Source organism: Beta vulgaris, chromosome 8, assembly GCF_026745355.1.
Source record: "Beta vulgaris subsp. vulgaris cultivar EL10 chromosome 8, EL10.2, whole genome shotgun sequence".
Lineage (NCBI taxonomy): Eukaryota > Viridiplantae > Streptophyta > Magnoliopsida > Caryophyllales > Amaranthaceae > Beta > Beta vulgaris.
The window spans coordinates 5816692-5840364 of NC_079209.1; the positions used below are offsets into that span (position 1 = coordinate 5816692).

The following is a 23673-nucleotide window of genomic DNA, read 5'->3' on the forward strand; positions in this document are numbered from 1 at the left end:
ATTTTAAGTTTTTGAAAATATACATTGAGATTACACGGCTTCACATGATAATATATTAATATATTGGAAACTTTGTTCAATACCACCTTATAAATAAACTCATTTTGCAAGAAACAAAACATTGGGAACTATCTTTTATCATTTTTTCTTTGTTGAATGAAATCAACGGTGATTTATTACATACCGACAAGTTCTAAATACAACAAGTTTAAAGTACGATTTTAACAAAACTAAAACTTGGAATGGTTTAAATAAGACTTTTTAAACTAACATTTAATAATAATATTTAAATTTTCATCTATATTATAACATAAAATTTTAATATATTTATATATTCATTAGAAAAATATATGGGGTGTTACATTAGTAGCTTCACGTTACTGGCGTTTCAACTTTTAATCAAACGTGATTACCAATTATATGAAACAATGGTTCCTTTCATGTAAATTACTATTGCAATATGTCATTAGTTAGCAAAATTAACCTTACTCGCTTGAAAAAAAAAAACTAAACTCACTCGTGATGGTCTTATCCTAACTCACGGGTGGGTGAATGTTCCATTATTGGGTGAATTTGGCTTTATAATGAGAGGAGGAACCCACATCAAAGGATAAAAAAGCAAGTTATTATTTATGATTAGCTTGGCTAATGCAAACCAGTTTCTTTTATGTGGCAATCATTTTGACACCTCTAACTTCATTTTAGAAGATCTAGGGATTGTAGGCATATTTTCACGTTTGTATGAAATCGGAATCAAACGAGCTTTTATATTGTTGAAGCACATGATATTTACGTTATCTTCGATCTTATCAACGACTTGTGTTATCTTTTGACGGACATATCGTAGCAGCTAACCAACCATGATAAGGTTAACCTCTCGGATTGATCCACAAAGTAGACATTAGGTTTGAAAAGAGGGGCAATATCTAGTTTCCGACTCATGGAGTAAGTAAAATAAATTAAAACTTAAAAATTAGTGGTATTTCACTTGCTGAGACTTCCACTTTTTTAACACCTCTTAAGTCATTTATCAAGGTCAAGAGTCAAGGTAGGCCTAATTGGTTGGAGTCCCTCCGTTCACCCTTGTGACAAGGTTCCGATTCTTTCCCTTTGCAAAGTGATATCCTCAAAGTTTCCCCCTCTTGTGCAAAAGATAATCATCTTACCTTCAAAAAGTCATTTAATAAGGTTGAAGTATATAATTGATGGAGATTTATTATGTGTTAAAATTATCTTTTGGACCTTCCACTCTACAAGAGGTCAATGTAGAATACAATATATATGCTCAAGAGCACTTCTTGAAAGTCCCTAACAACAATATATTCACCCTTGGTTCTTTTTGAACTAATGGAAAGTTTGCACTCCTAATTACCACAAGGAAAAGGGGGATAAACAATTCCTTACATTACATCTTTAAAGACTCTTCAATTGCGCAAGTCATCCAAGGCCACATGGCACATATGTATAATACATCTTAAAGTTTAGCATATTGTAGAATAATCAATAGCTGGGACTTTACATTGGAAAGATAGCCATAATTGGGACAGTTTACATTAATTTTTCTAGTGTAAAATTGACAAAGAATTATCCACATTTGAATTCTGACGCCTTGCAGTTCAAAAAACATTGCTGTCAGTTGGATTTCTCACTCTCCATCTAGTGTTACAACAAGCGTTTGAATATACAGTAATCAGCACCAAAAACTCGTCAAACCAACAATTCTTCACTCTCTATCTAGCGTCAGTCGGCTCACGATGGCTGGCTACATACAGAGAACGCTGCGCCTGAAATTTGACTATCTGCATCAGTTAAGACTTTGTTTCTGCTGACAACGGTTGCCTCTCTTCTCAAAAGAGACGTTCACGGGTGATGATGATGCATCTCGCGAGGACTTGAGATGTGAAAAGCATGGTTCAATGCTGGAGCCTCTATCTTCCATTCACATATTCTTTTTCGACAGTAGCAAACATCACATTCAGACGATCTGCCAGATTTGATAGTACGTTTTTAGATATCCTTTTCTGATGTTTGGTGCTCTTCAACCAAGCAATTCCAAAAGAAACTTTCACATGACAACCCTTTGATCTATCCTCAAGCTGGTATCTGAGATGGAGCTGCAAAAAAGCAAATGAAGGTACAAGGAAAAAAAGATTTAACCCAAAAGAAAGAAAAATACTTGAAGTGCTGACAAAGCACTTCCTGGATTTATTAGATTTGGCTATTAGATAAATATGTAACAAAAAAAAAAGTCCATACATTATAGTGGTCACTAAGAGGAATCCCATGGAGCGTCAAGACCTCTTCAATGAGCCAGCCATTTTTATCAGGAAGAGGAGATTTTTGTTGTGTGCTGGTCACTTCTCCTCTGTAACTAGATATACGCTTGTCAAATTTGTAGCACACTTGCCTTCCGAATAAATCTTTATCTGCTTCCCAGGGAGAACAAGAATAATCAAGGCATCCAGCTTTCTCCATAACTCTTCGGTCAACTTCACCTCCACTAAATAGCTCCATCAAGAAGTTCATCTACACCATAGCATGTAGGCATCAAAAGGATAAGAAAAAGAAAGATAATTTTAAGATATCAATACAAGAAAGCAAGCTGATCTAAAATGTGACCCTTGACAAAGAAATTCCTTACTTGGTATCATAAACAATTTTTCACTCTCATTTAGAAGGGGGGAGAGAGAGTGAGTGAGAGGATATTTCATTATGCAGCGTGTGGAGAAAGAAACTTCTGTCCATTCCATCCAAATCCTAAGCACCAGAGGAAATCCCCAAAAAGAAAAAAAAAATTAAACATATGCACATTGTTCCATGCCTCCCTAAAACCAGCAAATATATGCTGGATCAATAAAGCCAAGCAAAGCCACCATTCTCGCTGCACTTAAATCAATTGTTTTCAGACAGAAGTCGCAAAAATCACTACACAAAATCAGATGACTTCTGAATTTTGCTCTTACTCCATATGTCCATACACAAACAGCACCAGAGAGCTTTATTTGGCATCTGTACTCCAGACCTGCATCCTATCCTCAGCATTAACTCTGCTTAGAGCAGTAGAGTTACAGAAGTATTTTCCTCGTGTAATATTCCTTGTTCGGCAAAAGAAAGCGAAAGCAGGTTTGACGGGAAATGATAGGGTTCGGAGGCTCAGGCTAACAGAACAGAAAGAACTGAAAGCAAAGTCACTAAAGGGAAACCCACTCAGTACTAACGGATGTTCCCTTCACTAAGATCATGATGATCAGCTACGTTGTATCTTGTATACATGACATAGTCCGTTTACGATATTGTGATCCATTAAACAGCATAATCCTATATGGCTATACCCCTCTCAATAAGATTGCTCCTTCAACCACTTTAGGAGAGATGAGGAACCTAGTCCACCCTTGGGCATTAATATCGACAATACCTACCACCATTATCATATGCCCACATTTTTCGTGTTCACTGTTCGGTGGTGCTTCACATGACATTGCATATCCACAGGATAGGAGAATAACTGAATTTAGATGTAAGATAGGATAAACTTGGTCACTATAAACAAACAACAAAAGACTTTAACAAAAGAATTGACATCCATCTTTGTTGCATTTTCAATAATCTGGGGAAATCTTGAAAGTGATAGAAATGGGTAATTTCATAACCTAGATTACCAAACGATTCGAGCACATTTGTCCATCCATGGTAAATCTACATTGAAAAACATAATACACTTAATAAAATGGAGACACGGTTTCAATAATTATGCAGACAACAGATGCGCAACTACACAAAAGACACCATACTTCAAAGAACAAACTCTAGGGTTTCATGATTGTTGATTGACTGTGCAAGTTCAATTAGCTGCATATTGCATTAATGTGCTTGTCTTGCAGTCTATTTCCTGGGCCAGTAGGTGGACCACCATGCACGCGTGAGCACATCTGTGTACACGTGTGTGTCTGTGAGCGTGTGTCTATGCGTGTGTGCGTGTAAGAGAGAGAGAGAGAGAGAGAGAGAGAGGGGTGCACTTACCGGAACAGAGATAGCAGAAGAATAAACCTCAGTCATGCTAACATCCTCATCACCCAAAAAGATTCCATTCTCTTCTGTATGGAGACTGGTAGTTTCAGAATCTTCTTCAACAATCTTCACCTTCTGCTCAGGGCTCAAGGATCTTGCCTTCCAAAGGGCCATAATAGTTCTGCACAATGAGTTGCCACCAAAATGCATGTCAAGTTTCAAGTACGGAGTTTCCAACAAACTATTTAGCCAGCCATCACTGATCATACACTTCCTCCGTTTTTTTTAATTGACTCATTTAGATATTAAAAAGAGGAGACAGAAATACAAGTCAAGTGGGTCATCTGGTCAAGTATAGGAAAACCAAAAGGACCCACTCTCAAAAGTTTCATTTTCCCTTCAAAAAGTGGCTAAAAAAGGAGATAAGTCAACTAATAAGAAATTTCCCGAAAAGGAAAGCATGTCAACTAAAAGAAAAGGAGGAGTATATATCTTTATAGAGATCCACTCATGAATCGACATTTGTCTCCTTTCGTAAATCTCAAGTGTCTGTATTATTAAGAAAACTGAATATAGTATAAATATATCATATAAATTTGACTAACCATATAGAATATTAACACAATTTTGTATATAAACATATAGTAAAACTAACTAGAAATCTTCCAATAATAAGGAAACTGTAGTTGATGGTACTAGTCATATAGAAAATTTCCATATTATCTATTTTTGATCACTCATTACTTCTTAATCTAGTACATTCAAATAACGAAGATACTTCTTGCGGAGGAATAACAATTTATAGATAATCTACATATTCCACTAAATATCATCTAGCTTGTCCAACCGGAGTTCTCTGATTTAGGTTTCTAAGAGTATACACTATATTGGTATTGGGAGTTTCAAATCTTTTAAAGTAGAAGTTTTATCACATTTAATTTTATCTTCCTTTATTTCCAAGATTTGACAACTCCATTGGGATTGAGGGTATAATCACAAGCTCGAGACTGTAAAATGCTTCAACAATTCTGCACAAGATGACGAGGTGAAACTGTGAGTCTGTGACTACTATCAGCTCCTAATCCAACAGAACAGAAGCTAATCACTTTGGGTGCCATAAAAATAGGAGGACACGATTTACCTGTGTGCCATGTTGAAAGACACAAAGGAATGGAAATAATATTTCAGCCTCCCTTCTTCATCCTGTGTCCTTGCTCCATGCTTTGCATCTAAGCCTCTTCCCTTACGAAGAGTTATGACAATGATCGGGCTCCCCATTGAAGATAGATTAGGAGAAGCCACTTGAATGTCCTCTACATCCTCCCAAAGAATAAAGAAGTTTGTTTTATGTCTAAACAGGGTAGCATGGAATCCTATTACTCTTGGTGATAGAAAAAGACGTCCCTGAAAGAGCAAGAGCAACATAGTAAGGGGGTACTGAGATGAATAGGTTAGTTGGAGGCAAAATCAACAGCTTGCTGGTAACTTTCTATATGGTAGATTTTCCAAGTGAAAAAAGAAAAAAAAAACGTGGGTAAATCTCAAAGAGAAAGAAGGAATTTCCACAAGGTATAAATATAATGTTCAACTTAAAAAATGTGCATTCTTGAAGGTATTGTGTCTCTAGTTTCATCAATATACAGAAGGTATAGCACCTGCAGTGGCATCTTGCGCTTCAGATGGCAAGTGAAATCATTGATTAGAAATTCCTCTGGTGGAAGGCAAAATAGCTTTTGAAATGCTGAATTGGTCTGAGGTGATCGCCGACCTATCTGCAAATTTGAGCACGAAGTAGTTGAAGAGCAATTGATACTTAACAAAACCATGTATTTAACGATGATGGGTTGATGGTGAAATTACAATATGAGTTCCAAGCCAAAAATGCACTGCACATGTTTACCTTCTTTCCGACCTCCTTTTCCATTTTTTCGAGGTATTCTCTGACAGCATTACCACCTCTTGTGTCGTCCAAAAATATCCTTAATCTCAGTTTTGACTGCCATGACTGTGCTAGCTTTCCTTGAAGAGGAACCCATACATCTGCTAGCTCTGATATATTAGCCTTGAGAAAATTTATTTCAGCGTGTCCTAAAGAAGTTGCTTCATCAAAAGGTCCGTCAAAATCAAAAACCTCCACTTCTAGAACTGATGGCGGCTCATCCATGGCGTCAAATTCAAATATTTCTGCATTTTTTAACAAGATATAAAAGAAACCTATTCAATTCAGATCCACATCCAATTAAACAGGCATGCTGAGACGACCAATATCATAAGAATAAAACAGGACACAAACTTAACCGTTCCATTGAGGATCTAGCTTCTGAAACTTGATTGAGCTTGTTTTAGTTCTCCCATTACAAGTAAAAACTACATATGGATCAGAGAAACCACTCGAGTCAACTGCTGCTAGGTTGCTTCCCTCAATTAGTGCAACAGTGAGCAGCCATCCATCTCCTTGTGCTTTAACTCCATGATCGCTGCCTACAGTAGCAACGAGAGAAAAAAAAAATTGAAGGTGAATAGGGGAAGGGAAAAAAAAAATAAAGCAAGTGGCTTGTTGTTTATAATTCTAAGATGCAAATATAATGATGGAACAAAATGAGGTCCTATAGGAACCTTAAATACACCCCCACAAACAAACTTATAAAGCAAAGATGGCATACAAATAATCATATTGAACAAGTTTTACGCCTTTATTTTTACTGCTATTGTAATTGCTGCATCATTCACAATATCAAAAGCAAGTTCATCAACCTTACCCTTCTGCAATCTGGCCTGCATGAAGCGTGCTACCAACTCAAACATCCTCTTAGCTTGAAGGACCAGAACACCACAAACTATAACTTCTCCAATTGAATCAGGCAAGTCCAGTCCAACAAATTCGAGACCCTGAATAGTGCTTGGTGCTGTTATACAGATATGGATGAGGACATAAATCCCAATAATGATGGTAGACACCACTGTGAAATTAGCAAAATATTGAACAGCCAGCTTCCAATCTGACTGTGGTTCTGCTTGCAAAGATGCAAGAACCTGATCCTTCTGGGATCCAGTGTCCTTCTGATCAATAGGTTTGACATGTTGAGACAAAAAACTAGAAAACTGATCAAAACTCTCCTTAACCGCTGGCCGGGCACCATTCTCAATCATTCCCTTCATCATAGTGCTCTGAACAAAATTCATTCCCCAGGATGCCAGTAAGCGTGAGGATTGTTCTCCAGATTCCAACTCAGGTCCAGGCATGATACAGTAAAGCATCTCCACTCTAAAGGTGCTCCCATAAATGACATCTGGAGTGCTGACGCTGATTAAAATTGCAAAAGACTTCCCATTGGCTACTTTATAGGTTTGAGTCTCAAAAGCCTTTAAAGACTTTGATAGTTTTGATGGCGGCGTAAGGTAGGTGTTCTGTCTTTTCAAGCATTCATTTTCAAACTCCCACTGCGCAAAATGCAAATCTGTCTTTCCCTGGAATTCTGCAAGAGCTTGTGGAAATTTTGAATCAGGGGAAAAAATTAGAGCGTTGAGCTCAGCAGGGGTGACCAAGTACAGCTGATCTAAAAGTACCCCTCCGGCTAAGTTGGTTGGAAGGTCAATTCCCTGGTCCTTCCCTTCCATAGTCTTCATTAGGTCATCAAAAGAGGCAGAAGAAAGGTGGTCACCAGAAGAGCCCTCATTGACTTCCGAGTTAGAAGTTTCGGCTTGGTCAGATTTCTGACTAAAGAGTTCATCATTCTTACCAAAATTAGCCTCCGATTTCGGAGAAGATGATCTTGAACTCGAAGATGCTGAAAGTAATTCACCTTTTGTAATGTCATTTCTCACAGGCATTTGCACAGGAGCAACAGTAGCGTTGGGTAAATCTATTGAAGAACTATTCTGAGAAAGATTTATGTGGAGGCAAATTTCACCTATCAACAACCCCAAAAAAAAAAGTATACATTGGAATTTGGATAGCATAAATAAACATAATTGTATCCAAGCTTTAAAACAAATTCAAATAAAGTCACAGAAGTATATTATATAATGGTAGAGCATACAACATAAAGTTGCCAAATTCTTTGATTAATCAAATACTAAAGCTTAAAAGGTATAACTCCTAAAGCCTACAACAAAATCCTTGAGATTCACATGTCCAAAAGCGGCATAACTCAATAATAGCACATTATCTAAAAATCATCATCAATCAAACATAAAGCGAGTAAAGATGCAATGTGAAAGTAGTTAAGCAACAATACCAAAAGCAGAAACTGATATAGATGCTAATTTAGTGTATATGATTGAAGAAGAATAATAGATAGACAGATAGATAGATAGATAGATATACCGCAATCCTTGGGTTTCGACTTCTTATTCTTGGGTAACAAAGAGTACCAGGAAGTGCCAAGGGACTTATCAGGAGAATCAAAAACCCTGGAAACAGGGAATTTAACAAGTCCAATAAAATCATCATTGAAGTATTTATCCTCATCCAATACAGAGATCACTAGTTCATCACTCAAATCATCCACCCGAAAACAGAATTCGTCTCCCCAGTAAGGATTCAAGCATTTCTTCACCACCTTCGTTCGAAACCTTTGTTTTCCCAAATGTATTCTAACGTATGGATCACTCAGCCCATTTAGATCCATTGCTGGTACATTTCTTGCTTCAATCACTTTTACCACTAATTTCATTTTCCCCCTCTTTTGTTTTTCTCTCTTTCTAAACCAAATTACTATCCTACGCAGCTCATATTAAACTAATTGTATCTGTAATTTGTTCCAAAATTGAAGAATGCAAGAGAAAAATTGCAGTTAGTAGTAAGTAATAACCAAAAATAATCAAATTTAAATATACACAGATTATGATTATGAAATTGAGGAGTACGGTGATTGCAAAAAAATGATCGAACTCCAGAAGAAGGTAATTACAATACAATACAATTGAAATAATATGTATATGATTGAGTAATTAATCAATAAATACAAAATCAATTGAGAAGAAAAAGAGGAAATTGATGGAATGATAGAACCCTAATTTGAATTGAAATGAGATGAATTTAGGAGAGAGAAATTGGGAAATTAAGAAAGATGAGAGAGAGAGAGGAGGGAAGAAACGAAGAAGAAGGGAAAACGCGGACTTTTCTTAGAAAAGAGTAGTGTACCCTGGTGTGTACGTTGTTCAATAAGGACAGCCGGCTACTATCTTCCACTTTTTTTTCACTTGAATGTTTGAATCATTCTTCACTTTATTCCACTTTTGGTTTATTTCACATTCTTCACTTTTAAGTTTTAACTGTCTGTCAACAGTATCAGTATTTGCGCTTCATACTTTCCCGCTTTTCTTCTTCTCAAACATGGAATTAAGTTGCTCCTGTTACTCAGCCGAGAGCCTTGAGCATTGTACAAGGACGTGCGGTAGGATTAACCCATTACCTTCTAGGTGAAATTGTTCATAGTAGGAGCGTTCTTCTTAGCAAAAATTATTGTAATAGGATAATGACTAGGAGGATTTAAAATGCATTATGACATTAAGATTTCCAAGGTGGTGGGAGGAAGGAGTAAATGACTAAGAGCATGAGTAATGGGATCGATTTTGGTTGGTTTAGGAAAAAGTAAAGTTAGTTTTACTTGGTTTACTATTGGGGTAATAGGCGTTTGGAGTTGGTTGGTTTGTAATGCTAGACCAACTATGTCTTGGATGACGTGTATAGCAATGAATGGAGTGATGTCATATTATGTATCAATATTGTTTTATTGTTGTTGTTTCTTTATTGTGTACAAGATTGTTTTTTCAACTTATAAGTTTTTTTTAAAGAAATTACATTACAACTATTATATTATTTTCTTTTTTATATAAATTGAGCCTAAATTTGATATATTTTACCATATTATTTCACGACCTACTTTTGTTTCTAATAACGTTCTCCTACCTAAAATTATTAATTGTATATAAAATGATTAATATATCAGTAATTAAAATATGAATACAAATTATCTACTCTATATAAAAATAAAAACATTTTGAATAGGAAAAAGAGTATATGATGGAGTATACCAAAAGTAAAAGAGAGAAATAGAAAAGTCAAGCAGGACTAGTCCACCCATTTTGGTGGGAAGTTAGTCGGATGTGGGGTGTAAGAAAGAGGAAAGGAGAGAGAATGGTAAAAATATAAAGACCAACAAAAGCTCATCCATCCATTGTACATTTTTTTTGAAAAGTTGATAAGAAGAATTCCTCTGGGCTGCCATGGCACATGTCCCCCACCCAGAGGCCCATTACAAGCCAGACACCCCCAGTTCCCCTCCCACCCTTGAATCCCAAGCAAATGCTTGGGATAGAAATTGAACCCTAGACCTTGTTAGGGAAGATGGAAAAGCTTACCACTTGAACCAACCCCAATTTATGTCTACCCATTGTATATGCTCTAAGGAGCTTTGTTTGGCGTCTTATAATCGGCGTTTTTTGGAGACTCCAAATTTCTAATAATAATTGGTACTAAGTTAGAGTAGAGCTGATCATTTTGGCTTGTCCCGCTTTTTGGACTGGTTTTGGGCAGAATTTTTTGGCCCGCGGTCGGGCAGCTCGGCCCGTTTTTTTTTCCTTTGGGCGGACTTTGGGCAAGCCAAAAATAAGTTTTTAGTCTATTTTTTTGCCCTAGTTCGATTTTAGCCCGAAAAACCCGCTCATTTTGGCCCAAATATAGCGGGCTTTGGGCACAAAATTTTGTCTCCACCCAGCCCGACCAATGGACAATTTTTTTAGGCGCGGCCCGACCCATGATTATCTCAAAGTTAGAGTTAAGCTGGTATCAAATTAGAGTCAAGTTGATACCAAGTTAACACGCTACGAAACTAACTCTTATTATGGTACCCAAGGAAAAAGATCGGTACCAACTTGACTCTAAATTGGTATAAACTTCAATTTAAGTTGTACCTCCAACCTGTAAACTACTGAAATGCCCTTGCAATAGTGTTCCAGTGTAAAATGACCAAAACTATATTAAAGAATGGGTTACCAAAAGTTTCCTGTGAAGGAGTACATCACGTGTTTGTCTCACGAGTACAACATAAGAGATGCATGAGCTCTAATGTTGCACCAATTAGTAGATCATGGACCAAGGTGTAGGATGAGGAACCTACACCTTGTCCAAAACGCAAGGCAATAAGAATGAAACACACCATTCAACATGCAAAAAAGTAATTGATTTGACAGCTAATGTACATTCCCATTACCTCCAGTGTACATGTCAAAAATACAAAAAGTAACTGATTTGACAGTTACTGTTCACCATTTAATAACTGATTTGATGTCCCCATATACTGTTCACCACTTCTCTCTTTTCCACACTCAACCTCCTTGTACATTCTTGGCTTCATGGTTGTTCATTAACAAAATCAAAATGTACAATGACAACCCCCAGCTGAAAGTAACCCAATTCCTGAAGCTGATGTCAAGTGAGTAATTTGCAATCTTTGTACACTGGGTGTGTTGATGTTTGTTCACTAATGAAATTCAATATGTACAATTACAGTCTCATACCAAAACTCACCACTTCTCTCTTTTCCACACTCAACCTCCTTGTACATCCTTGGCTTCGTGGTTGTTCATTAATAAAATCAAAATGTACAATGACAACCCCCATCTGAAAGTAACCCAATTCATGAAGTTGATGTCAAGTGAGTAATTTGCAATCTTTGTACATGGGTGTGTTGATGTTTGTTCAGTAATAAAATTCAATATGTACAATTACAGTCCCATACCAAAATATGTCAAGTGAGTAATTTCCATTATTTGTACACTGGTGTGTTTGATGTTTGTTCACTAATGAAATTCAATATGTACAATTAAAATCTCATACCGAAATTCAATAAAATCACAATGTACATTGATGGTCATTGCTTTGATCACTAAAAATCCCCAAATGTACATTCGTAAATTATTGTACACCAAACCATATGCATCTGTACATTAAAAAAATTGTTTCACGTGATGAGAGAGAAAGAACTGACCCACTTTCAAAAATACTGCCAAAAGTAAGCCACATGGACAAGGTGTAGGATGCTCATCCTATACCTCGGTGCAGGATCTAATTTGCGATGTTGCACATGATAGTAATCGAAAATACCACCATATGAGCTATAGGATTAGAGGTGATATCATATCAATTATATCCAAAAATTAATCAACATAATTTTTTTTATACACCAGATTTAAATAGTTGGCATTATTATTAGACTATTTTTGTGCTCTTAAATTGCTGTGTAGAGCTGGCAATTACTACTAAGATATCAGTCCCTTTTTCCCTGCTACTTTCAAGTAGTCAAATGTTAATCTGAAGCTATGCATGGAGTGATGGAAATGGGATAAATTCCCTTCAGAGGTACTGTAACATCTATATTTTACAAGCTATTAAAGAAGGTAAACATATAATAGTATGTAGAATAAAATTTTGTCGGAATTGCAATAATTGCAACAACTAGCATTCGGAAAAACGACCAGTAAATACTAATGATTGTCCTTAGTATCAACACTTAACTTTCCTCCCGATTCCAGGAGGTTTTGAGATCAATTCTCACCCTTAGCAAGTTGAGATCCCCTTTATTCCCCCAACTTGTCAAGGTTTCTCCTGGTCTTATTATAAAAAATAAAAATAAAAAAAAAAACGTAAAGTGTCATACTTGAACCATTTGATGATTTGAAGATGGATTATACTTCATATTTTCTATATACTATAGTAGTATATATGAAGCATTAATGCATCAGTAAATAGATTAGCACCGGAAACAACAACAGTCAGATTTTAAAAAGTTCAAGGCAAGCAGACATCACAAAACCATATTTGAAGTGTCATGGTTGAGCGTCCACATTCAAATTCAATGAACAACTTCATCTTTGAACATTTATGTCGGATTTCGATGAAAGGATTACTTCTGCTTGACTAATCACAGCATGCAGCAACCATGTCAGGGCTTTACTGGTCAAGCAAAAGTTCGATTTCTTCCCTATGACAAACACATCTGCAACTCCAAGTATGATTTAATATTCTCAACACTGGCAAAAATGATCTGCTATATCCTTGGAGGACCCTCTTTGAGATCTGTCTATTTCTGCCTCTTGTATATTTTACCCAAGTAAGCCTTCAACACTGCTTGCACATTTTTGCTTGGAAGAGCTTCGATGCTGACTGTCAGCTTCTCATACTTATCAATCTCATATTCAGCGAAGTACCCCTGCCACAACAAATTTCATATCAAACGAACAATATTAATAATTAAAAAGAGAAGAATCAGCCACCACAGGACGTTTTATACACTCATTATACCGGAAGATTGAGGTCATTATAGAGGGATTTCACTACGGCAACATTGGCAGGATCCGCTTTCCCGTAGTTATCCTGTAGAAGGGAGGACCATGCTCATCAAGGTGTGTCCGCATTTATACACAATTTGCATAAACACTAGTACAAAGGAATAGGATTATTATAGTACACGTAATATTTTCTTCTGCTCCTCATTGCAAAGTTCCAAAGCTCGCACAACCAACCAAGAACACTTGAAGTCTTCAATGTCTGATCCAATCTGATGCATAGAAACCACAAACGATAAGTATTGAAGCATAGAAGTCCGTTGCCAAATATATTGTTGGCAGCTGAATAATCATCAAATAATCCTCACCTTTCCAACCGTATCAGGATCACCAAAGCAATCTAAATAATCATCCTGCCAAATACAGAAGAATAATCATTCCATCGCAGATAAGCATCCCAACTACCATAAGGCAAAGGTAGAAAAACAATAAAAGCAATCACCAAAACCCCCTTCTAAATAGTTCCAAGTTTACTCACTTTCTCTCGGTCTCAGTACCAAGTAAAGAATAAAGACTACTGACAGCCAGGCACTACTATATAATTAGCTCAGAAGGGAAGTTATCAACATCTACGATCATGTCATTCATGCATACAATTCCAACATAGAGTATCAGAGCAGTAGCACCAGGATTATGTCATAACAATAATACCATGTGAAAGTTTCCCCTCCCCTGACTCCCAGAAAGGGAAGCAAAACAAGGAAAAGTAAGCACTGATGCAGCCCTACTGCAGATAATGGGAGGGGGGTTTCTAACATACAGTTTGTCTCCCTTTTCTTTCCAACATATATAGTCTGTTTGGATGGAATAGGGAGCCTGTTTTTAGGGGGGGGGGGGGGAGAAGGAGATGGGAGTTTATTTCCCTTCTAAAGATATGAAATTGAGAAGGGCTAGGAAAGAAGTAGGTTGGATATATTTTCCTTCCCCTTTTAAAGAACAAAATCCTTCCACTATTGGGAAGATTTGGAAGAAAAATGGAAGCACACTCCTTTCCTCCCCTGCCCCCCATAAACATCAACCATTAGCGAATTGCTAAATAGAAAATTGTGGTGGAGGTTTTGCTGGAGAGCTGTTTAATGACAGTGGCTTGTTCAGCCCGAACAATCAATGAAGAATAAGAATAAACAGTAAATTCCTGAAGGGAAGATTTTTAATTATCTTTTAACTACATTTACGAATGTAAGATACCTGTACTTGGAAGTAAATGCCCATTTCAAGGAGGATGGCCTTCACATCACTATACTCATCTGGCTTCTCACCTGACATGATCAGAGCGCACGCAAACTGCACAGAAATTAGAAACACAAATTTTTGACACGTAGAAGTTCAAAAAAAGCCAAAGGTTGTCCTTATCCTAAGGGATATGGATAAGAAGCTAAAATAGAAGTACTAAACATTTAATGACACCAAAAGACAAGTGATTTTGTCGAGAATTCCCAAACAAGTCAAACCATTGGAAAATATATTTAATACACAGGGATATGGTTAGGAAACTCGTAGAAGTATTAGGAGAAAGTTAAAAGATAGAAAAATTCGAAACCAACATTTGTAGCATAGGAATCGGTCAGCATATATATCAAACCATATGCAATTAACGGGCCTGTGGGAGGCTCAGCCCATCTAGCCAACACTTCAACGTACTTACGGTGGTTATGCATTTCCAAAAAAGATAAAGCAATTAATACCATTTGTTCCACCAATGTCAACAGAGATGAGTGATTATCAACTATTCAGCTTACGTAAAGTTGATAGAATAGATGAAAAAGTTTTTAGAGTTCAATTAATCATGTACGACTTCAATGCAGCATCATTGTATATCTAAAACAGAAGGATCCTGTGTTATTTAAGAGAAACTAGCTTTCATATAATTTCAAAATTTGTTATTCTATTAGATACTCCATTCGTACTTTATTTGTGATTAAACTTAAATATAAAAAATTCAACAATTAGATTGATTTAGATTTATTAATTCGTCAATGTAAAAAACTAAAAAGGTTGTGAGTGATTGTTAACATTAATTTTTTGTGAATGAATATTGAACAGAAAGAACAAAAATAATGAGTTGGTTTAACTGAATTAAAGAGTATCAAAGGTAGTGAATGTTCAGACTTTTCATGTGCACGTTATATATGCCATTTTTTTTTGTAAGGTATAAATTTTTTGTCCATTTAATTTTTGATTGGAGTATTTAATGCATATACCATTTTAAACTTGTTTTAAATGGCAAGTTGGAATGAGAGTTTTAAATGATGTGCTTTTGTAATTTTTTTCATTCCATTAATTAGATCATTAAGGGTATTTTAGTCACTTCAAAAGAGGACACCACACCTCCTCCCTTGGCTTATATAATAGAGATAGAAGAACATAACTACTTAAGCACATATGGCTTTGCTTTCCAAGAAGGATCATAACAGTTCCCAAGAGAAAATGAAAGACTCGACATAATTTCAAGGTTTCGTGGCAGGTGTCGCTCACCTACTTCCAAGCATCACATCAAGCATGCGAAGCAAATAATCATGCTGCTAATATTGGTGCAATTAAAAGTGCACCATTGGTTTTAGGGAAATGAAATGATGATATTAAATGTGATACTAATTTACATCATTCACACAAAAAAAATATTTACTCGGGGGTGGGGCTCAATGGCAGCAAAACCTGGTGGGTGCAATTAATACCTTAAGTGGACAGATACGAAATGCTTTAAGTGAAGTTAGATAATTCCACTTACTGGGAGATAAAATGTTCCATATGCAGTCTTGTACCGGCTGATGCGTTGCTGACTGCAAGAAGCAGACATTATCACTAGCTAGTTAAAGACAAGTATACAACTAACAGAATATATTAAATGAAGTCCTATAAAAGAGAATTATGAGTAGAAGAATATAGAAGATGAAAGGATGTTGATATTGATTAAAGTCAGATTGCTAGAATGATCCCAAGCTTTCAAATCACTGGGTCACTCCCACAGGCCAAAGCTAACAGAGTGAGCTTGATTTTCTGGATGTTCTTCCTTTCGCAATTCGCAATACCTCTCTAATTATTACCTACCAGGCTCCTTTCCTCTCCCTACTAACTGAATTCTTATCATATTCCTCTTTGTGCCTTCTGCCATTTTATATAAAGCAACTCCTATAGAATTGTGCTGCACGCAATTCCTATTGAACCTTATTACGCCTTCCCTACAATAATCGTATGGAAGACTAGGCTGGTGCATGACATGAATGAAAGCATAGAATATCCCGGAAATGAAGTCAGCAAAGGTTCATAACAACACAAAAATAAAAACAAACATAACCAGGACATTCATACTCAAATTATAGCTATAGAATCAGTCTATCAAGGGAATAAAGAAATGATGGGTGTTGCCAATCTGCCATCACAACCTAAAAATATCACCACTTGTAGGATCCATTCTTCACTTGCTGTTCCCTACATCTTACTCTGATAGCTTACAAAGGTTACTTCACTTGATTCTAAAAGAAGAATATTCACAGAGTCACAGTAGAGGAAGGTATCAATGCACAATTTTGGCAATACATTAGATATATCGAACAGATTATCACTCACAGTTCTGAAGTATATTTGAACAGATCTTTCTCCCCCTCGAGAGTAGTTATCAGATCAATCATTTCTCCACAAGCTGTCTGGTACTCTACCTGTGAAAGCAAATTCATAGAAGTAAGTGAAAAATGATAATAAGATTATTTCAGTTCATGTGGAGGCTTTAAATAAACAAAACAATAGCCATGAGCCATCCACCTCATTGAATAAATCAAGGACTTCTGCATAATAAGGTTGGTCTCTAAAGTGATTCCTTATAATCCTGTTAATATGATTCCAAAGTAGAATGCCGTCATTGACAGCAATCATGCCAACCTACAAATAAGCATCAATCATAAACTTGCTTCATCAAGAGGAAAAGAAGCAATGCCGAGAAATACTGCAGAAACCTTGGGTAATCTAAACCAACAAGGCTGGCCACGCCGTGTGTGAGAACCATCCAGAATATCATCTAGAACAAGGACACACCCTACCAGCTGCAAACATCAAAATGACTACATTGTCAACAGTGTGATTCAAAAAATTCACATAAAAGTATAACATAAGAAATTGATATAAAAGCACCTTGAGCAATTGAGCTGGAGCAAGAATGAGTTATTTGTGAGGAAAATTTGTAAGGAACTACCTAATAAATACCAGTTTTAAGAAAAAACTGCCTTGTTATTTTTGTTTACTCATTTCGTCGATTCCAATTTTAATGGTCAGTTTGGTTAAATATATACTCCCTCCATTTCATTTTAATCTACACACTTACACTTTTCACGCGTGCCAATGTAAAACTTTGAGGACATATATCTTTAGTTTTGTATTTGTAAAAATTATAAAAAGTACATATTAGTAAAATACATGTTATGATGAATCTAACAAGATCCCACATGACTATATATTCATCCGCATATAAATCACAAATGATGGTCAAAGTGAAATTTGTGAATAGTATAAAATGTCAAAGTGTTGATTAAAATGAAACGGAGGGAGTATCTTCTAAGAAGCTGTTTTTCCCTTGAAGTTTGATTTTCTCAATGATAATACAAAATGACAACAAAATTGCATACCCATTGAATGCACCAGCCAAGAACAGAAGAACGAAAAAGATCATCTTCATGGAGTTGTTTTCCATCATTTAGCAACTTATAAGTCTCAATTACAGACAGCCCTCTATTAAGTTTTCCTGACCCAAAAATGAACAAAATATATACATCAAAAACTATAATTTTACAGTGGAAGACTAAAAAACCATATTGCATTGAATAACTTGGATAAAATTTGTAGTAAGTCCTACCTCCAGGAACATTATAATCCAGCATCTGTGATGAATTGGTAACAGAAAATAACAGTAAGTTTGAGCAATAAGTATTAACAAGTAAAAAAAAACAAAAGATGGGTCGTATAATTTTTACCTGATGGACCCATTGACGGGAGATATGGTCATACTCAAAGTTAGGATCTTGCAGCAATTCCGTTTTTAACACTTGATATACTTGCTTAAATCTTTCTCTTTCATCCTTTTCTCTCTCCATCTTCTTCGATCTAGGAACCCCAAAATCTTAATATCAAGCTCTCTTTTCAGTTCCTGTTCTCAATCTTTATTACCTTATTGTTATATCACGTTTTAAAGTAGGAGTAGGTGTTTTCTTATAGCACATGTTAGTATGTTACTTGTTAAGGGACTTGAGGGAGAGTGAGAATGGGCAATTGCCAATCTGTTTATACGTCGACCAACCATGAAAGAACTTTGTCTACCGGAGACTATCCATAATTAATAAAGAATTGTTGATGATTGTGGTAATGATATCTCGACACTCAATATAATTATCATTTTTAATGCTTTATTAGTAGTGGGTTGTCGATTCGGTGGGGAGGTATAGACAATGTTATCAGGATTGGAGTTCTACTTTGGATAGTAAGGGTTGGTAACTTGGTATGATCAAATTGGCATGATCGGACCGTAGTATCGTAAGATGCTACAATATAGGGTAATTAAGTGACAATTATGATATAATATTGTCAAAAGACTCATGTTAGAACTTTACACACATTAATAATGGCGTTTCTCATTCCCAAATGGTGATAGTAGTTCAATACTATAAGATTGAATTAACATCTGACTAAAAGTTAATAGGAGAAATATAATATTTGGAATTATTTTGTGAAATTTTATGATACAATCAGATCGTAGAATCGTGTTATGATCCTAGCATGTGATTTTGGTAGTTGGGTAGATTGAAATATCCTATTAAATCAAGATTCTATGTAGGATATGTATCTATCGAAAAGGTACTTTCGGATCGCAAAATAGTAGGATCATAAGATACGAATCAGGATTTTAACAACAATGGGTGTAGCAACGTCAGATCACCCATCATACAAGTGTAATTTTACAATATCTGCGATTAATAACTGTCTAATCTAGACCATTCATCTTTAATCTTAAATCTATGGTTTATACCCCTCATTTAATTAGCTTTTATAATTAAACTAAAACTAACAATTTTACATTAATAAATTCACCATTAATAGTTCACCTAGTTTTTGGCTTTTTTTTTTTGAATGTTAGGTACACAAAATCAATGGTCAAAAAGAAAAGGGTTGAGATTAAGTAATTGTAGCCACTCAAAAAGCTTCCCATCATACAATTGGAACAACAATAATAATTGAGATGAACTCAATGGAAATAAAACACTCAAATGCACAATATTTAACATGGAATTATTTATTAGGCTCGGGCTATGCTCCGGGTAAGAAAAACTTTCATTTATTAATATAATACTTTATGATAATAACACTAAATTCAACTTAGCCTAGTGGTTAGAACTTTATCATGTACTTGAGGTCTTGGGATCAAATCCTATACTATGCAATTTCTTAATTTTTTTTATTGTAGATGGATTACATGAACTAAAACTCCCTATGGAGAGCGCCACGTGGCACAGTTTCTTGTTTTCGCACGCCTTTTAATAGATTTGTATAGATATAATACTTAGCAATCATAGCTCATACCGTGTCTCACATGAGCGACTTTTCATTAAATCCACCTGACTTACTAACATCTACGTGTTCACCCATGATCAACTTTGCAACTAGCATGCATGATTGTGCATTAATTCACGATTCACTGAAAGTCTATATATATGCGTCTCACACTCCTCTATAATATATTTTCTAAAGTCTCACTAAGCATATACCACTACGATCTTATATATCTAGGGGAGAGACAAATGTAAAGGGGCCTTATGCACTCCCTTGAAATTGAGCCTTTTATTAGTAGTTCAAAGCAAAGTATAAAATTTTCAATTGGCCCATGTACAGTAATTGGAATTTTAGAAATTGGGAGATGTGAGCTAATAATAAGATGAAGTTTCTGAAGAGGCAAAGAGATTACACGCATGTGAAAACTGAGAGGCAAAAAGAAGACTATGAATTTCCTTTAAAATTAAACTAACAAAAGTAGAAGGGGAAAAAGTCAACCAGCGATGTGTGTAATTAATGGGTTTCATTATAGTTGTCCGCTAGTTTTGTTTCAATTTTCCAAAAAAACAAAAACTTAATGGTTCAAACGAATTCGATCTACATACCTTAGGTTAATTACGTGCATCATACTACACTACTCCAAGCATGTTTCTTTTGTCAGATGTTCAATCAATAAGACAAAGTATATTTGGGAGCCCCTGTTTTTTGGGCACTGTGCGATCACCCTTATTGCTCAGGCCAGAACCGCCCCGTTATAAACTTCGATCCTACTTATAAGACTTCATACTACGTAAACCCTAAACTAAACAGGATTTGGAAACTAACACAACTTTTTAAGTATCGATTAATTAACTTATCAACACTTGATATTCTATAGAAAATATAATATCTTCGGAACTTTCCTATCTACAATCAATTAGTTGACATGTACTATATATATCATATCTAGAGTTTATTCCACAAGGAGGAAACAAATATAAACCAAACAAACAAGTCAAAAGCTTTCCGTAACTTATTTACGATCCAACATGGACTACCCCATGGGACCAAGTGCTCAAACGAGTGAAACGACACACCTTTTAAACTTGATTAATCTACTTCATACATATCCAAACATCATAATGGACCACTATATTAAACTTGAACCCTAACATCACATTTTATTTCAAATAACTGTCTAAAATATAAAATTGCTCATATCATTGACCAAACTTTAACTATTTTTTATACAACATAGTCAACATTCATAATTTTTTATACAACACTTATTATTTATTATGTACTATGTAATATTTATAGTTCTATATATAACATTTTGTTGTGAAAGAAAAGAAAACACAAAATTATGAGAAAGCCTTGATAACCAACTGTTTGAGTCCAAAAAAGACTCAAACACTCAAAAAGTTACACAATGGTACCATTATAACCTGGTATTGGTATCACATTGTTATCAGGATTGGTACCAAGCAACCTTATTTTGGTATCAAAATTTTCGGACAATGGTACCAATCTAACCTAGCATTGGTACCAAACAACACGCGCGTGAAATTTCCAAGGCTTAAAATGACCAAATTGCCCCCGTTTGAGTCCCCTAAGAGACTCAAACGGTTGGTTGCCTAGACAAACTCCAAAATTATAGAGTGAAAGATACCAAAGAAGTGATTTCAATTCTTTCCGTTGTTGTGTATTGCTACAAATGGCAAAAATCATATTTATACTACAACAGTACAAGAGATATACTACAAGTTAACATATGTACATTACCCTAATATGTATGTAGATTTAGAAAAAACTTACCATACATTAAATACATGACATTCACTTTTGACTTCATAACACATTTGACATTTATTATACACCACTACTATTTATGAAAAACAACATAACATTTAATCTCATTCCACTATATTTTTCTACAAAAAATTACTCCATCTGTCTCAAAACATAGGTTATGTTTAGTTCACCTGAAATTTTCTGATCTGAACTTATCTGATCTGATCTGAACTTATCTGATCTGATTACAAGATCTTATCTTTTAGATTTTTCTCAATATACAAGAAAAAATATAGTCATGTGGGGTCTTGTTTGATTCGTCTCAATTAGTACTTTATTAATATTCAATTATTATAATTTTTACTAATATGTAATGAAAGATATAATGATTTTTAAATATAAGCATGATCTGAACTGATCTGATCTGAACTTATTTTTTCTGATCTGATCTGATCTGATTAGATCTGAAATAAGCAAAAATAAGGTGAACTGAACATAGCCATAGTTCCCATTTTCATTTTGGGTCTCTCAAAATATAGTTCCCATTTTTCATATTTAGTTCCACAATTTTCCGTAATTTTTCTAGAAAAACCGTGTCCCATCATTTATTTGCTTCTTGAATTTTGTTTTTCCCTTTGTTTATTCAATAAAAATGTTACAATTAATGTTTTTTCACCAATTAGTCCCCATTCTCTCTCCTAAAATTTATCTTTTTCCATACCATATTTATTTAAATAAATAAATAAATCTCTAATATCCTTCTTATATAAATTAGGGATATTCCATTTGGTACCATTGAATTTTTGGCTTTTCCATTTGGTACCACTGTTATTTTAAAATTTCACATGATACCACTCTAATTTAATATTAATGTTTCTCATACCATTTTTTAAGTAAAATGTTAGTTAATGGTTGAATAAGAATACGATTTTGTTTGGGTTTGCATGTTTCTATTTGCAGTTGCAAAAATTTAATAAATTATGATTTAAGGGTGTCGTTTTAACCCTCAAAGCTCTATTTTTCATTCAAAATTTTTATAAAAATGATCATAATATTTTATGTCTTTTTATTTTGAAATATGACCTCAACTTTGACCTTAACGACTAAAACGATTACTAAAACCTTAACGCCAATTAAAACATGTAAATCGAAGTAAAACTCTAGCCTATTGTAACTTAAATTAACACTTTACTTAGTTGAATGCTACCATAGAGAATAAAATCAAATTATAGTGGTACCATGTAGAATATCTGAAAAATAGTGGTACTAGATAAAAAAGCCAAAAGTACAATGGTACCAAATGGAATATCCCTATAAATTATCCTAAGAAAGAGAAATGAAAATTATATTTTGAGATGAAGGAAATACTCGAATTATTTACAAAACAGCCGTGACTAGGGATGGGCATGGGTCCAGGACCCTACCTGGACCCTGTTGGACCCGACCCTAATTTAAGGGTTTGGGTCTGATAAGTGCGTTTCTAACGCACTTTATGACCTTCTTTTGGCTTGTTTTAGCTCCCTGTTCCTCCTTTTCTTCCTTCTTTCTCCTCACTTTTCCCTTCTATTTCATTCACGTGATCATACTTGGTCATAGTGACATTTTGCTAGATTTTCGATCTATTTCGATCGAATTTCTAGCACATATGCTTTCACCATGTTTGTTCGTGTTTCTATTGCAGGTATTGCCCTCTTCGGGGTCGAGAAATGCGAGACATGGCATAAGGGATCGAGCTAGAGGCTGAAAGGTAGCCTGAGGTGCGCTTGGTATGCCCCGCACACGATGGTGCGCCCGCACAAGCCACTGGTGCGCCCACACCATCGACCAATTCTGGAGCACAAAACAGACTACATTTGGTGCGCCCGCACCTTCATCTGGTGCGCCCGCACCTTCATCTGGTGCGCCCGCACCATTTGACGAAGAGAATTCCACCCAGAGGCAGAAGACTCAGGTGCGCCCGCACCTGAAGTTTGGTGCGCCCGCACCTGAAGTTTGGTGCGCCCGCACCTG

General features: G+C 35.5%; 2 protein-coding genes across 4 annotated transcripts; both read right to left on the reverse strand.

The window, feature by feature from the left end:
• Positions 1-1428: 1428 nt before the first annotated feature.
• Positions 1429-9167, reverse strand: LOC104900787 (C2 and GRAM domain-containing protein At1g03370). Of its 3 annotated transcripts, none has more exons than XM_010688305.4 (9): positions 8336-9159; positions 6768-7919; positions 6307-6489; positions 5909-6192; positions 5664-5780; positions 5150-5412; positions 4021-4189; positions 2257-2526; positions 1429-2114 (listed from the first exon to the last, which is right to left on the reverse strand). In XM_010688305.4, the coding sequence occupies exons 1-9, from the start codon at positions 8682-8684 to the stop codon at positions 1929-1931; spliced, it is 2973 nt and encodes a 990-aa protein (XP_010686607.2). In that variant the 5' UTR covers positions 8685-9159; the 3' UTR covers positions 1429-1928. The 3 variants fall into 3 exon arrangements, with proteins under 3 accessions (XP_010686607.2, XP_048490313.1, XP_048490312.1); XM_048634356.2 differs by lacking the exon at positions 1429-2114 and adding an exon at positions 2642-2757 and having other exon boundaries at positions 2385-2526; positions 8336-9166; XM_048634355.2 differs by lacking the exons at positions 1429-2114; positions 2257-2526 and adding an exon at positions 2766-3696 and having other exon boundaries at positions 8336-9167.
• Positions 9168-12402: 3235 nt separating this feature from the next.
• On the reverse strand, positions 12403-18634 carry LOC104900788 (farnesyl pyrophosphate synthase 1). Its single transcript, XM_010688306.4, has 12 exons — positions 18321-18634; positions 18203-18227; positions 17976-18091; positions 17310-17396; positions 17119-17235; positions 16927-17015; positions 16088-16139; positions 14548-14643; positions 13668-13712; positions 13482-13571; positions 13316-13387; positions 12403-13223 (listed from the first exon to the last, which is right to left on the reverse strand). Exons 1-12 carry the CDS (start codon positions 18438-18440, stop codon positions 13095-13097), a joined length of 1038 nt encoding a protein of 345 aa, XP_010686608.1. The 5' UTR covers positions 18441-18634; the 3' UTR covers positions 12403-13094.
• Between the last annotated feature and the right edge of the window lie 5039 nt (positions 18635-23673).

What these genes read in the sequence shown, in the direction of transcription:
- LOC104900787 (XM_010688305.4), bottom strand. Translation starts at nt 8,684, where the DNA reads ATGAAATTAGTGGTAAAAGTGATTGAAGCAAGAAATGTACCAGCAATG. An exon ending in GCAGGCCAGATTGCAGAAGG is followed by an intron (nt 6,490 to 6,767) that starts GTAAGGTTGATG and finishes TTGCTACTGTAG; the next exon opens with GCAGCGATCATGGAGTTAAA. An exon ending in TCTTTCAACATGGCACACAG is followed by an intron (nt 4,190 to 5,149) that starts GTAAATCGTGTC and finishes CTCATTGTGCAG; the next exon opens with AACTATTATGGCCCTTTGGA.
- LOC104900788 (XM_010688306.4), bottom strand. Translation starts at nt 18,440, where the DNA reads ATGGAGAGAGAAAAGGATGAAAGAGAAAGATTTAAGCAAGTATATCAA. An exon ending in ATGGAACATTTTATCTCCCA is followed by an intron (nt 14,644 to 16,087) that starts GTAAGTGGAATT and finishes ATTTCTGTGCAG; the next exon opens with TTTGCGTGCGCTCTGATCAT. An exon ending in ATAATGACCTCAATCTTCCG is followed by an intron (nt 13,224 to 13,315) that starts GTATAATGAGTG and finishes TTGTTGTGGCAG; the next exon opens with GGGTACTTCGCTGAATATGA.